This window comes from Thermobia domestica, chromosome 2 (assembly GCF_964235325.1).
Source record: "Thermobia domestica chromosome 2, izTheDome1.hap1.1, whole genome shotgun sequence".
NCBI lineage: Eukaryota > Metazoa > Arthropoda > Insecta > Zygentoma > Lepismatidae > Thermobia > Thermobia domestica.
This window is the reverse complement of record NC_137455.1, coordinates 258,796,890-258,813,464: the sequence shown is the minus strand read 5'-3', so window position 1 is coordinate 258,813,464 and position 16,575 is coordinate 258,796,890. Positions and strand designations below refer to the sequence as shown.

Here is a 16,575-nt window from a genome sequence, read left to right as displayed (position 1 = left end):
AATCTTTTTAGTATAATTATTAAGTGGGTAGTAGTAGTGTATTTAATTGGTAAAATTAAAAGAATAACTATGCGTAAGAAAAAGCTTTTATTTGGAAAAATAAAAGAATGATGTAGAAGATAATATTCGAAAAATGCCAAAGTCTATACTATTTGCGTATCAAGGTTCACACTGAAATTCTGATATTGATTTTCCTGAATTCCCGTAACGTAAGTTTCTCCTGACACACAAGATTATAATTTGTGGTTATATATAGAAAAGAAAAATCATTCGTTAATCAGCCTGTACACTCCCCATAGGCTTTTGTTCTTATTTTTTAAATATAGTAGAAGCTCACTTTTTTACTATAAATATTTATTACGAATTTAACTTCTTATATTTGGAATACAATAAAACACTAGTACCCAGCAGTAATTATACACTAATACTATATTTAATGTCAACGTTCTGAGTACATTCATAAACATAAACAAGTATCATAAATTGTCCCATCTCTTTATCTGAAACCAACAAACCTAATTTGTTTCTTCTGTAACCTTTGAATGTTTGATTTAATTTGTTCTTTCAAAGCTTGAAAGAATGCCTTTCAGCACTCCTCAAGCTTCTTTATTTCTAAAGGCAGTTTTCTCTCTTCATCCTTTTTCTTATCATCGTCATTTTAAATCTCTCTTGATTCTCTGATGCGTTCTTCATATTTTCTGTGCCCACAGCTAAAAGTATTTCCTGACTCTCCTGTGAAACAGACATTTCTCTGAATGTAGATGTATTTTCAAGCATTTCGTGGCTTTCCCTGACTCATTTTAATTTGACTACGCATTTCCCTGAATTTCAACGTCAATTTGAATCCTACATATTGAACTAAGACTTAACTATCAAGATAAAGACAAGATCCATAATTGTCTGGTGAATGCATAAATGAGTGTTTCTTTCCTTTGCATGTTTCGCTCCCAAAGTTTTATTAAAGAGGTAGCATTTCTTCCTCCATGTCAATATACAAAAGGAAGCTGCAAAAATTCAATTTGAAGTGTTAATATAAATTGTCAGGAGTATCTGTTTATTAATCGTGGTCCGCTCTATGTAATAAACACAAGTTTGATGATATTTCGTAGATAACATTTGGTTCACTTTTCTCGTAATTGCAGAACAAGCTTGGTGATAGTCCTTTACATGCTGCTGCATCACGTGGTCACTTGAAGATAGTGGAATTGTTGTTGAAATATGGAGCAGACCCTAATCTTCGTAATAATGATCGTCAAACGCCTCTTGATCTTGCCGTAAGTCCTGCTGTAAAAAATGTCCTTCAAGCAAATATCGCACCGAAAACTCGTAACAGCGATGTAACATATGCTGCAACTGAGTATGATGGGGATGATGATTCTGATTAACAAAAGGTAATGTTTATATTTTGTACCATAGAAAGTATGTGAATTATATTCTTCTCTTTTCGTTTTCAGGCCACTGCTGTCAAGTTAACGCATAATGTAACTTTTAATTTTCAGCCAACACAATCTAGTTAAGTATCCTGTATCACTTCCAAGTAGAAACTACCTGCTTTTAAAATGGTTCAAGCAGGTTTTCTTTTTCTTTTTCTTTCTTCAAGCGACGATAGTGATAAAGATGGTTTAATATATATATATATATATATATATATATATATATATATATATATATATATATATATATATATATATATATATATATCTTTAAAAGAAAGAAATTTAGTTTTCAAGTATTTAGACATTTTATTGTTCCCTGCTTGTTTAAACACTAGAGTTTCAAATTCATTCTTGTCATTGGTATTGGAAACCTTGAAGTAGCCCTATTCCATATGGAGATCAAATTTTAAACTTATTTCATCGAAAGCAAAAGAAAGAAAGAAAAAAGTTTAATAGGGAATTTTGTTAAAAAGGTTTCCTCAAAAATACCTCTAATGTATTTATATGGTGGTATAATTCTCTCTTTCCGGATAAATCCATAAAGAGTAGTTTAATATTAAATTGTAATTCCATTCGAATGATTTCTCGAAACCAACCATAATGAATTTTTGTATGTTTTGGAAATACTAAGTAATTATTGAAATTTTTGTCTCTGTTTCTCTTCCTTGAACGTAGATTATGGTACAGCTTCATATATGTTTGAGTATTATAGATTGACGTGTCTGATCCTACAGTTAACTGTCGTAGTCTTTCACATTGCCACTTCTAATGTACCGGATTAAAAAATAAAATAAAAAAGAAGGAAAGAAAAGAAAGCTGCAAAAGTAATAGAAAATCAGGATGTCCACCCACCGGGAAAAAGCCGGGAATTTCATGAACCGGGAAAAAGCCGGGAATTTCTCCAAAGAACCGGGAAACACGACGATAATAGCCGAAGAAGGCCGAAAGTTAAAAACGCAAGGCGTAGCTCAATTGTTTTCTATCGGTAAGTCACTGGGCGCTTCTGAATTCATGATTCGTTGGGTCGGTTCCAGCGTCATCCTGTCGGTATCCACCGTTTGGGTCGTCCGAATTCAGCATCAATGGTGAATCGCAAGTGAACGTAGCAACGGTGAAACAGGCGCTCGCTTGAATCCTACGTTGTGGTTCGCTTATCGAACATGTTTTGTATAGGGGGTTGTTTGCTGACTACAACACAACGCTCTTTCAGGTTTCAATCATGTGTGCGGTCTTTTGTTGTGACCTTAGTCTTTTAAGAAAAAAAATATGAATAATTATTTAACTATAATTCAACTTTAAGTAGTACGAATTGTTTCTTTGATATATTCTTTATTATTATTTTTGTTTAAAATGAATAGCAATGTAAAAATGAATGCGAATAGTAAATGGCGGGAATAAGATTGTCTAGTTGGCAGTTATGATTGCTTGTTTAGTAATAGGTTTGGTTCTACATTCTCCTGATATCTTTAACCACCAGATAAGTTAGCAAGATGTTGCTGCAGTAGTTATTATTTTACGTAAAATAACACATTAGTACTGTGGTAAGTGGTATCATTCCATTATCTTATCTGACGATTAAGAGACTTCAGGAAGTTGTAGGGCTTGCCCTAAGGGAATATTTATTGGTATACAACTTTATTGAGTAATTTAAAACTTTCAAGATGTTGCGGCAGTAGTTCTCATTTTACATAATATATTAATATTGTGATCACTTATCATCCCGTTCTTATCTGACATTTAAGCGGCATCAGGAGGTTGTAGGACTGGTCCTCATAAAACATTTATTAATGGCGTACAAGTTTATTGAGTATCTTTAAAGCTGGTTTTAAAAATACTTCAAATGTACGGATGTGAGCAAATATGTAAAACGAAAGCAGTTTTCAGGCGCGGAATGCCAAAATAAAGGAGGGCATTAATTTTCTGGATTAGGCAAAAGTTACTTCTGCATCACGAAGTGACTAAAAAAGACAAAATAGTCAGTAAGAAAGTCATTAGTCCATTTTTTTTTTTTTTTTTAAATCACGTGTGGTAACATCAGCACAATAAGTACAAAGGAGCATATTACGTCTTGATTGTCATTATTCTCTTAACATTATGGAATAACAGTAGAAAGGCTTTTGTTACAGTGATTCCACACCACAGAAAATAAATAAATTGTTCATGAACATGTATGAAACAGCGAGTGTGGGATTGCGTCTGATGAGCAATCGCTACTCCGGTCCCGGCAATAATCCACTTTAATGTAAGCGAAATATTGAAGTTTCTTGCACAAATTCTTGCGGGCCAATCTATACAAACTGTGATAGTAAGTACAAACATAAATAACGAAACAAATCTAACCTAACCAGGCCTGACCTAACCCAACCTAACCAAAACTGACCTTATCTAACCAAAATTAGGCATTTTTTTTTTTTAAAAAAAAGCAACTTTTTTGGGTAAGAAATTCTGGCCCCTATCAGGCCGACATATGCCGAGATATTATTATGCTTTCTTATTATTTTTTATTGCCTAATACAGTGGAAAAATCAGCTGGAGGACTTTCATTTGCGTTGTGAATGGATTAACTCATGTTGCGTTTAAGAAGTCGTCCAAAACTAATAGTCATCAAAGCACATCCACCGATCATTGTCATAAAAACTCGTCCGACACTAATAGTAAGCAAAGTTCATGCACCGATCATTGTCATGCGTCAACTTCTACATCTTCGACTGAAAATGACACATCTTTTTCTTGTCAGTCAGGCAGTATTCATTCTACTTCTTAACCGAGTATTAAACGTTATCTATTAGCAGATTCAGTTACTAAAGCTGAGGTGCTTTGGTGTTTACAAATTGTGATGAACCATATGTCTCTCCGAGAAGCTGAGCGTTGTGCATCAACATTTAAATTGATGTTTTCTGACAGTGATATTGCAGAAAAAATGCAATAGCATCGAACTAAAGTGGGGTACACAGTAGTGTTTGGATTAGCACCCTATTTCGAGCGAGAGCTTCAGAGGTTATTAAAAGACTGCACCTACGTTGTGATCTGCTTCGACGAATCATTGAATAAAGTTTCTCAGAGGCAACAAATGGATTTACATGTACGATTTTGGGATTCAAATAAATCTCTTGTTACAACAAGATGTTTACATCTGTTTTTCTCGGATACTCAACAGCGTCAGATGTGTTAAAAGGTATCTTCGGACGTTTTAAAGAACCTCATTCAGGATGGGCCAAGTGTCAATTTTAAACTATTGTCAGATTTGCAACTTGAACAGCAACATACGCCAGAAAGTCCAGTGTTGTTAAGCATTGGTAGTTGCGGTCTTCATGTAGTTAATGGGGCGTTCAAAACCGACATGCAGAAGACAGATTGGGACTTAGTGGGGGGTTTTACGTGCTTTGTCTTATTTATTCAAAGACTCGCCAGCACGAAGGTCGGACTACACTTATTACACTGAATCTGATATTTTCCCAAAGAAGTTTTGTGCTGTTAGATGGGTTGAAAACAGTGACGTTACATCTCGAACCTTATTAATGTTGCCTCATTTAATATATATATATATATATATATATATATATATATATATATATATATATATATATATATATATATATATATATATATATATATATATATATATATATTGCGTGTGTCAAGAAGGACAAGAAAACACCTAACTCGACAACGTTCTCATTTGTAGAGAAGAAATTTGCACGACAAAATGCTAGCACCAAAATTAACATTTTTCTCAACTATTGCTTCAATGGTGGAACCATTTCTGACCGAATTTCAAACAGACCAACCCATGGGACCCTTTTTGCATGAAGAGCACACTTCTTTCGTACAAAGATTAATGGAAAAAATAGTGAAGGGTGATGTTCTTAATAAAGCAGGTGCACCTGTTTAAAAAATAGATATATCAGATCCAAACAATCTTCTTCCTGCTAAAGATGTGGATATAGGCTTTGCAACTAGGGATGCCATGCGTGGAATCAAGGAAATAACGGATCTAGACAAGCTAACACTGCGACGAACGTGCAGAGAAGCTATCGCAGCGATGATTAGTAAAATAATGGATAGGTCACCATTGAAATACAAACTTACTCGAGCTATTTCGTGTCTCGACCCTGTGCTTATTGGTCACAACCTGACGCTAGCGGAGAAGCGTTTGACATTATCTTTGGAGATGGTAGCTAAACAATGGTTTACGGAAGCAAAGCAGATAAAATTATGGGACAATATTGGAAGGTATTTTCGTCACCTGAATCTATTCATCAGTGCAAAACGTTTAAAAGAAAGGAGAAGCGTCTGGATCCATTTTATGTTGAACTTCTTAGCGTATTCAGTGAGGACAGTGTACAAGAACTCAATGATTTTATACAATGTATTTTGATACTGTCACACGGAAATGCATCAGTAGAGAGAAGATTTTCTGTAAATTCTGAATGCATTTTTGAGAATCAAACAGGAGAGCCTTATTGCCATGAGACAAGTGTATGATGGTGTGAGTGCATTAGGTGGATTGGAGTCAATTAAAATCAACAAAGATATGATACATGCGGCCAGAAATGCACATGCTCGGTATACTGAACATTTGAAGAAAAAGGCGAAGGATTTGAGTGAAAAGGAAAAGATGGAAAAAGAGAGAAAACGTGTGACGCGAGAAAGACTGGAATTGGAACCTAAAAAGGCAAAGGTAATTGCTGAGGCAAAAAAAGAAGCTGCTCTTCTGGAAGAAAAAATCAATGCACTTACCGGGAAGTAATGAAAACAGGTAAGAAAATATAATTTCTTTCGATAGTATAATTTTATGTTGTTCGGGTGGGAACTAAATAATAATTCTTCCGCCTCTTTCGCAAAATATTCGTCTTTTAGTGCCCGTTATAACCGGGAATTTATCTAGTAGAGCCGGGAAAATCGGGAATTTCAAAACGCTTTGAGAGTGGACACCCTGAAAATGTTTGTCGATTCTAGACCACACCAAGAATCGACACATCCATTTGAATCCACAGTAAGAAAACGCATATCGCCTTATAATTCGATTATTTCCTTGTACACTTCAAGTTATCATTACACTGTGCTCTTCTCTGACGTAACTAGATAATCATTCAGCCAAAATGCTAAGTAAAGCTGAAAGTATGCTAACTAACATAAGCTTTTCATTTGTTGCATAATTTAGCAATTTTTGTGTGAATGGTAAAAGATTGTAGCAAGTTTTGAAAGGTAACTTGTTATTTGCGATATGATTTGACAATTATTGAGTTGTTCTTTTAATTCTTTGCTCACTTAAATCCCATCGTTCCCAGAAGAAGTACCAATACTTAACAAAAATAAGAACTAAATACTGAATGTGGTATGTATGTTTAATTTTGTAGAGACGAAATTGTAATTTTATTTTTAAAAACATCAGGCAGTCTGAAAATCAAGTATTAAGCTTTTTGCGCGCAAGATGGCATTAGTGTGTCAAATCTCAGGGTATGAGTTGCAGCGGGTCAGGCCTAACATTCTTTAACAGCTGATAGTTCAAGCTAATAGGTATACAAAAAGTGCTGAAATTCTTATAATCAGAGATAAGATATTGCCCCTTGAAGATAAGTGAACTTTGCGCAAAATTCCGCTGCATTTTACATTGCAATCAAATCTTGACTGCCAGCGGGAGCTCATGTAGTTTGGATTCCATGTTAATCAATAGGTTCGTGTCTCACATAGCCTTGCTGCTGAAAGGGACGCTAAACTCGAAATCACAATAAATTCTGACTAAAAAAAAATTGCAATGCAAAACATCACACTTCAAGTTGTGCCCTACGCACCCTATTCTCCAGATTAGGCCCCAGAAATCGTTTTACTATTTCCCGAACTTAAAACCATTTTGAAAGAACATCGTTTCCAGTCCATAGAAGAAATTCAGGAAAATGCAACGTGAGTGCTCCACACCATCGAAAAAGGTTATTTCAGCAGGCGTTCCAAAATTTGAAGGAAACGATGGCAACGGCGTATTGACAATAGAGAGAGATACTGTAAAAAGGATAGCGATCGAAAGTTTATACAGGGAGTCCACAAAGTCCTGTAGGAAAGTAAAACTCTATAACTTGGAAACTACGTAATGTATTAACAAATACTTTTTGGTGTACTTACAGAAAGGTTCAAAGTTTTGTTTCAGCTAGTTAAGGTTCATCGCAATACAGCAAGAACAGCAGAAGTTCGGTCTCTTTCAACACACCTCGTATATTAAGATGTACCATATAGCTATCAGTAGTGGTCTTTTGACAGTTGATAACCTTCAAATTTTGTTCCGTTTATTTAGTTTTTCTCATTTTCTTCATATTTGTAAGTGACAGGATATTTATTGCCCAACATATCGTGATTTACATTTTATTTAATATTAGTTATGAACTAACATGTATACGAACTCAGCATATTCGTTGATTTTCATACTTGGAGTGACTGAAAATGAGAATAGGAGCGGCTCTGGAATAAACACATTAGCACTGTAATGTTAGTCATTTCAGTTTGTAGTTTGTGTATTTAAAATAATCGTATTGACATTATGCGTTCGTCATTATCAAGGAAATTACGTTACATGAGTCAACAATAATACGCGTACGAAGAATCAGTAAGAAAGATTAAATGACTTTTTTTAGTTGTACACCCCAGAATTATGCCTGTTAGGCTAAGAAAGAGGAATGATTAATAAAAACGAATGATTGTACAGTTAAATTTTTGTGCTCCCACTGGGAATTGAATCTGAGACCACGTGCATCAAAGACGCATACGCTAGCCACTAAACCAGCAGGAGGAACAATGAAAAATGAAATGAAATCTTTAAGTTTTACGTCCCACGCATATGCCGGTTAGGCCAAAGGAGACTGTGATGATGAGAAATGAATGAAATGGTGGAATGAAGAAAGTGGGAGGAAACGGGAGAACCCCGCAAAAACCCACGAGCACGGTGTTTGTCCACCACAGTCCACACGGCGCGCACTAGGATCGAACCGGGGACCCCAAGCACCGGAGGTGAACGCTCTACCACTGAGCCACCGCTCTCCCCTGAGGAACAATGAATAAGACGGTAAGACTATATTTACAATAGGATTAATTCCAGTAAATGAAGTGTGAAGAACATTTGCTGGCAGCGATGACAGCATGCTGTCGGAATGATTGGTACAGTCGCGGCCATCGTTAAGCGACCCTTACCCATACCCTTCGTAAGAAACAGCTCCTTCCACAAGCATGACCACAAGTGACCACAAAAGTGTTTTCTGCACGTGCTGAGGGACAAGGTTGTCAAATTTTTTTCTTGAAAATGTCTGGACACCATATGTTCTTTCTTCTAGAGAGAGCCATTGAGAAAACCGTAGTAGAAACGTATTGACTCGTGAATTGTGTAATAAAAAGTGATCTAAGAAAAATGTTATGATCGAGTGCCAACAAAATTCAAATAGGGCGAAAATACCAAAACTGAACACGAATTATTTATGAGTTTTTAAAAAGATATATACACTATTATATTAAAAAAAATTAAAAAAGATTATATCTAAAGTGACTTACTCATGAATACTTTACTCAAACTATTATAGATAGAAACATGGATTTGTACAGAATATTCCTTTGTCAAAAGGCAAGGGCTAATAAAATAATTTTAAAAATATATGTCCTATAGGAGACAAAGAGAGTTTTTTTCTTTTTTTTTCACAAAAATAGAATATATCATAAATTCTTGAGGTGAAGAAGATGGAACTAAGGAATAAATTCTTCATTAAAATTAACAGAAAACACGTTTCAATGATTGCGAAAACTTCGCTTCTATAGGAGAAAAGAGGGGGTTTGTATTAATAATCAAATTACCGATTATTTGTTTAGAAAATGCCGAATGTGAGGATTCGCTTAAGAAGGCGTAAAATTCAGCACATACACTTCTCATTACAAAAAATTACAGGCCGCGACCTTCGGATTTTCTTTCTTTCTTTCTTTTTCTTTTTTTAATTCTGTTCCTGAGAAGGGGAAATGGGGTCAATTTCTATAATATTATAATTTTAGTTTTACTAAAGAAATATCCTCAGGTAATTGGAAACAAAGATTAATGCAAAATGTCAGTAAAATTGCAAATTTGATTAGCACTCGGTTGATAAATCTGTCAGTACCGAAACTTAAAATAAAATTGAAAACAAGCTGTTGAGAATTATATCTCTAAATACTTTACTTTTGTATTGAAATCAATGTAATTCAATTGAGTGCAAGTATCTTACATGAAAACGTATCCTAAGGTTAGTGACGTGGGCTGGCTGTATGGTTTCATCATTGAAGCCAATAAACTGGTGATATTAAATAAATGTTGTTTAGAATTATTTTATATTATTCCGATATGTGATCTCCTTTGATTAAAGTAAGGTCACTGGTTTTGGAACGCGGAAAAACGATTTAACTCAGCCTTGACTAGTGTTGTCCACGAGAGGAGACTTGTTAAGGTTGAAGAAGTCTCGTTTTGTCTCGATTCTCAAATAATCTTTATCCTCTCTTTCGAAAATGTTCTCGTTTTTTTTTTTTTTTTTTTTTTTAAGTAATTTTATCCTTGACTTTTGAGAGTAATGTACGTCAATTTTTGCACTTAGTAATAAGAAAATTAAATGCTTTGTGGGGATAAGTGTTGAATAATTAGCATTAATTAAAAAAGATACATATCGCCCGGATTTCTTAACCAATATTCATATCGAAACCAGACCCTAGCTAGGGGCAGCTACGGTTTGAGCCCCTTTCGACCACCTTCAGTCCCCTGAAACTTTCATGTTTTGCTTCCTCTGCTTTGCTTCACTTCCAAGTACACGATTCTTTTATTTGTTACTTAGACTTTTCTGGCCAGAAGGACTAGGTTGCTTATCCTCTGGTACCCCCGAAAGAAATTAGACATTTCCAATCAGCAAGAAAATACGTAGACACCACCAGCATACTACAATCTCTTCGAACAAAATCTCAAGGGAAAATAGGGAACTAAAACTTACCAACTGACAACTGTGAAAAACATTGATGGTCATAAACAATAAATTGAAGCGTTCTATAAGGAATTAAATTTTTTGAGAAAACATTCCAAGCTAAGATTTTCACTTCCTTCTCTTCGTTTCTTTAATTTGCAAAACAATACAAAAAAGTTTTAACTTTTAACTTCTTTTTGTGTTGTTGCTCAATCGTGGATGAAGACGTAAGACATACTGTCTTTCCTTCTTTCTTTCTTTATATATATATATATATATATATATATATATATATATATATATATATATTATAAACTTAAAAAAAAACATGCTTAAATTTACAAATATATGATTCATTTTATTATGGCTTGCAAACATCGGAAAACTATAAAGGGAAGAAAGGAAAATCACCCTACTACCTGCCTTAAGTTGCAAACTATAGCGCCAAAAGTTAGGCTCTTGCAGAAATTGAGAATAAATCAATAAATATTTACCTTTTAAGTGCGTAAATTTTTCCCTTTCCATACTTTTTTTCCTTTAAAAAAATGTCATCCCGAAGAAAATAGAATCCGTTTTAAAAAAATGAGATACTTCGTTAGCTCATTTTCCCTACAGATATTTTATGGGCAATAAATAAACATATCACTTTATCGAAAACTTCTGAATACTAACATAATGCAAGTTGTGTCTAGGTTGAACTAAAAAATAAGTTTTTACTTCTGCTGTTCCCATATGACAATCTGGAATGGAAACCTTCAAAACAGAGAGGAACCAGTTCATTCAGTTTAGAAATCTGGCATCATTAGTCCTTCGCGACCTCCAGTGCAGTTTGCGGTTGCTAAGCCATAGGGGGTAGAGGAATGTCTTCCTTCTTCCAGGAAAAATAGTCGCTTATCCATGGCCCCGACTTTAAGAACGTTTGATGTGTGGTTAGCACGTCAATATTATCGCCGTTATTTCAGGTTTTTAAGTAAAAGTATGATCTCTCTCTCTCTCTCTCTATATATATATATATATATATATATATATATATATATATATATATTCAAATAGGTCTGTGTTTATTTCCAATGCTGTTTTCCTGATTGCATCAAATATCTTTCGTGTATTTACTTTGTAACAGACTATTTGTGCTAAGAATTTTGTTTAGACGTTCTTGTTTTTATATTAATTATATTTTGTCATTTTTATTTCAGCTCATCTCAGTTTAAAATTAATCGTACAGTTTACTGCTTCAAAAGATACAGCAACATAGTGAACCTGCGAGTGAGTGCCAAAACGTGAGATGGGAGTTGTTTCTTATGTAATTTACGTATCTCGCAGAAAAAGTATATACTTTTGTAATAATAATTACTCTAGTCTTCCTTTTTGAGTATATTAAAAAGTAAGAATAAATTATATCATCCTTAAATAGAAGTTTCTGTGTTTTTGACAAGACAGAAACGCTAACAATGTAGTGGCCTTAAAATAGCGTAACACGGATGCTTAAATGAGGACAGATAATCAATTACCTCTGTAGTAATATATGACACGAAGTAAAAAGACATGCTTTTTATTTTAATATTTTATATGATGGTTTATTGTAGTTGAGAGTGTAACTTCTTTATACGTTGAATTTTATATGTTTTCATATATTTTAACTAGTGAAGAAAAAGATAAGATTATACTATGTAATTTTTTATATATATTAAAAATGTTATAAACTAAAATAGTGAATGGTTTTAAGTTCCCTAATTGTTGAGCAGTATGTTACCAAAGCGCATGACATGGTTAACTTACAGACGTGCTGATCAACAACAAGAGTTCGAAAACACTGGCTGTTACAGACTACAGCATTTTGTAAATTATTTTTTTTTTCCAAAAGTGTGAAAATGTGAGGCAAAATTCAAGATCAATTGTAAAGGTGTTATTTATGTCATCCCTAACATAAGTTTCGTCATAGTGTTCCGGTGTTAAAATGCAGTTTTTATAGCATGTGATAATTTACAAATAATTATAAGAAAAGAAGCTTACGCAGTTAAACTGATTTTTATTTTTGTTGAATTGTGATTAATGCAAAGCTAATTAGTACAGTATTTCGTAATTTTAATGTAGTTTTTATGAGTTTTTAAACTCACTTTCATATCTGAAATACAGAAATTATTATTAACATCTGATTCTTTGAATTGAATTCAGTATCTCAATTGCAAAATTTAACATATTGTGTTCCGAAATTTAAGATAAATGTTAAAAGCATCAAAGTAACAAAATCGTAATTGTGAGGTATCACTTGATAAAGTAAAATAACGGTTCAAAACAAAGTTTCATATTTAGTTCGAAGATTATTATTCTAAAATTGTGGTCTGTGTAGTGTCTAATGTAAACAAATATATATGCGTGAGTTGACAAGACAGAAACGCTAACAATGTATATAATGGATACAATGTAACGAAATGGAGGAAATGGAGAGTTACTTACTGTTTAAAAAAAAAAAATTAAAATTATAATATATATATATATATATATATATATATATATGCAACTTATAGGTATCTATTTATGAGAATAACTGTGTTTGTTTATAAATTATTGTTTTGATCGTTTCTGATATAGTAGCGATTGAATCAAAGAAACATATGTTAATTTGGTAATTACATCTTTACATTGTTCTAAATAACCTGATGGATTTGTAATGCGCTGAAATACAATGCCTACTCCTAAACAATTTCAAGATTTTAATTTCATACTAACAAAGAAATTGATCATTTATGTTCAGAATAAGTTAAATGAGGTTTCTCTTTAATTCACAGTATTTGTTGTCATCTGTCTTAAGAAAAGTAACACCATTTGAAATGTGTGGAAAGCGCAATGCACAAGAAAAGTAGAAATAATTAGCCTTGTATTATCAAATTATCGTAGGTATTACTTAAAATTACCGTTAAAAAGTGTGTTAAATAATTCTCTTTAAGAGTAAGAATTCTTTTGATTAAATTTTTCAAGTATCTTAATGGTTTACACGATACCTTTATGTATCACGTCGTAAGTGCAATATGTTGGACCAAAGTGTTATGGAAATTTTTGTAATAGTTACATTTTTATACAAGAAAGTTGTTACGATTTTTAATATGTAATAGTTTGCTGTGGACAGTTCATTATCTTTTTCCTGGGATTAGAAACTCCTCAATTTGAGTAATGATATCTGTCGATGACAGCGAAGCACTTTTTATAACTGTATAAAAGATATAATTTTATTTGTTTATATTATTTATTAGCCCTCTTTCTTGAAGTATTGTAAAATCTTGACAAGCATACACACACACGTTATGAACATTAACCTAATTTTAATCTACAGTGAGAATCTGGGTGAGTTAAATTATTAGACCAGAATGGGTAGAAATTGGCTTGATGTAAAGATAAAAATTGTCTTTGATTCTTCATTTTAATTGTAACCCTAGAAATGATGTAAGTAGGAAAAACAGTTGAACGATTAATCGTTCCAAGAAACTATCGAGGTGAGTTCAATATTAGAAATGTGTTCCATGCATCTAGTGACAAACATATGTATTAACTAATATTCTCAATGTTAAAACTCCTTTTGCAAGAGGGCTGCGGTGGCTCAGTGGAAGAGCGTTCACCTCTGGTGCTTGAGGTCCCGGGTTCGATCCCAGCCCACGCCAAGTGAACTTTGTGGTGGACAAACACCGTGTGCGTGGGTTTCCTCGGGGTTCTCCCGTTTCCTCCCACTTTCTTCATTCCACCATTTCATTCATTTCTCATAATCACCGTCTCCTTTAGCCTAACCGGCATAACCATGGGACGTAAAACTGAAAGATTTTTTTTCCTTTTTCAAGAATTTAGCATATGTGCCTGTTGAGCTTGTACATTCCTATTGAAAAATCTGATCTCTTTCTCTTCAGTTCGTGTGAGCTTTATTTGTTTGAAATCTTGATGCATAAGCCTTTCGTCTCAGGAAATTCTCGATCAATATATTTTATTTTTGTTGTTGATTATAGAATTACTGCATAGACGGGCTTCATAACAAACAAAAGAAAATTGTTAATAATAAATCAGATATCTTCTAAGTATTGAGTATTCAAATGCTTGTTAATGATTTCGTGGTTAATAATGTGTAATGGATTCTGATTTGCGGAACTCTTTAATATTAGTATTTTAGTATAATGGGACCATTTTCAAATTAAAAGTAGAAATTTCTGTTAATACTGGTACCTATGCAGTCCACTTACATAGTTAGAAGTAGTGATAGACTATTAAAGCTGTCATAACGCGAGACTGATTGTTTATTATACCGACTTAGTCATGAGTGTGTAGGGTGCTGGTCGTTTACTTTTTTTTTTTTTTTTTTTTTAATATTTTTACATAATTCATTTAATTGTTATAATGTGGGTGATAATACAGAGACTACCCTTCAATAAACTTTCAAAAGAAATAAATACAGAATAAAGTGATGCCAATATTGCATGTCTCTACAGTATATTGACTTTTATTTTCCAATTTAGAATTGTTAATTTATTTACTTAAAGTTTTAAAAGGTTAGCGTGTTTGGCAATCTAAACGAAGTTATGCAACAAGAAAGCAAACTTAATATGTGTGCGATTATTGATAAAATAGTAGTATAATATCTTTACTGTAGACACTTACTTATCTTTCAGATGTCCTATATGTATAATATTTTTAGTGATATGCCAAGAAATGACACTTGAAGAACTCTTGTCTCAGTTGTAGTTTACCAACTTAATTCTACGAACAGGGTTATCTTGTGTTCAATAGTATTTTGTTCAAGTATTGTGTTATTTTGTACTTAACTCTTCTAATATTCTTGTTTGACAAGAGTGTAACTATATGGAATATTTATTATTATTGCAGTTATTACGCAATTTGTTATTGTTGTATGTAATTGAAATATAAGATTATTAGCCATAGTAGATTTAAATGCTAATGTGTTCTTATAACTTTCAATGAACTGACCATTTTCAATATAGCATGAGTAACATACAGCAAGTTACATTGTTTTCTCTGAACTTTTAAGAAAATTATATTTGAATTGTTCCATTAGGTCCAAAGGATATGCAAGGGTGAATTTTAGTTTTGCTGGTAATTGTACAGTTGAAGGTTTTTCTTTAATGTGATGTAACAAGTAAGTTCATTTTCTCGCATTTCATGATCTCCAACACCTGTGATAAAGAATAGACCAGTTGAATTCTATTAAATTTTCCGTATTTACATTTTGAACATTGTAGTTGTAATACATTCTCAACATTAAGAGAAATAAAGTTTTATAATAGTTTTAAATAGGCATTTTTTAACGACCCGTTTGGGAGAGTAATGCTCCCGGAAGTCCATTTTTCGCGCGCTACTCTAGCCAGCTGTTTTAAGTTAGTCACAAAATTTATATCATGGAGTACAAGGGGAACACAACGAGCTCATATCATGGAGTACAAGGGGAACACAACGAGCTCTGCGGGGCTTCTAACCCGTTCCTATTACTACTACTATTACTTGTACAAAAGTAAGTAAATCACTTTTTTGAGTATTATTTTCATCTTATTTTAATTTAAAAAGTGTTATAAAAATGTAAATATATATATATATCCTTGGGCCGGGTTTGAACTCACGCCAAAAGCGATAGTCGTTACTAGCATATAGCGCTAGCCCACTCGGCCACGAAGACTGACACCAGCAATCGTTTGATTTCTGCTATTTAAATGCAATGTGGCAAGAAATGGATAACGCCAACCAACCAGAACTGTTTTTCGTTCCTACTTCCGGGAGCATTACTCTCCTGAGCTAGTCCTATTTTTTATGTATTATTCTGTATGATAAAATGATAAATATAAGCTTGTATTATCTTTTTTTCTTTGAAATATATTATTTCATGAGTATAAATTCGATATCTTTGTGTGTGTCTGTGATCTAAAAATGACTACTTAACTAAAAATAATTTAGTAGCATTATTTAGTACTGGATAGGACTAGGAATTTAACTGGCGACTATGTGGCAAAGACGGCTAATTAATCGGCCACTGGATCGCGAGTTTCTTGAATTAAATCAATGATTAAAAGTTACACTCTAGATTTCGGAAGAAGTATTCATATATTATTTTTTATTTGTCTATCGCGAGTTTCTTGAATTAAATCAATGATTAAAAGTTACACTCTAGATTTCGGAAGAAGTATTCATATATTATTTTT

General features: G+C 33.2%; 1 protein-coding gene across 1 annotated transcript in view; it reads left to right on the top strand.

Moving 5' to 3' along the window:
• The window catches only part of LOC145678464 (osteoclast-stimulating factor 1-like), a 42,158-nt gene extending 25,883 nt beyond the window's left edge, over window positions 1–16,275 (top strand). Inside the window, exons 5-6 of the mRNA XM_081748629.1 lie at window positions 1,143–1,391; window positions 11,584–16,275. Coding sequence (XP_081604755.1) covers window positions 1,143–1,385 — 243 coding nt within the window. The 3' untranslated portion in view covers window positions 1,386–1,391; window positions 11,584–16,275. The remainder of the gene's footprint in view (window positions 1–1,142; window positions 1,392–11,583) is intronic.
• The last annotated feature ends 300 nt before the right edge of the window (window positions 16,276–16,575 follow it).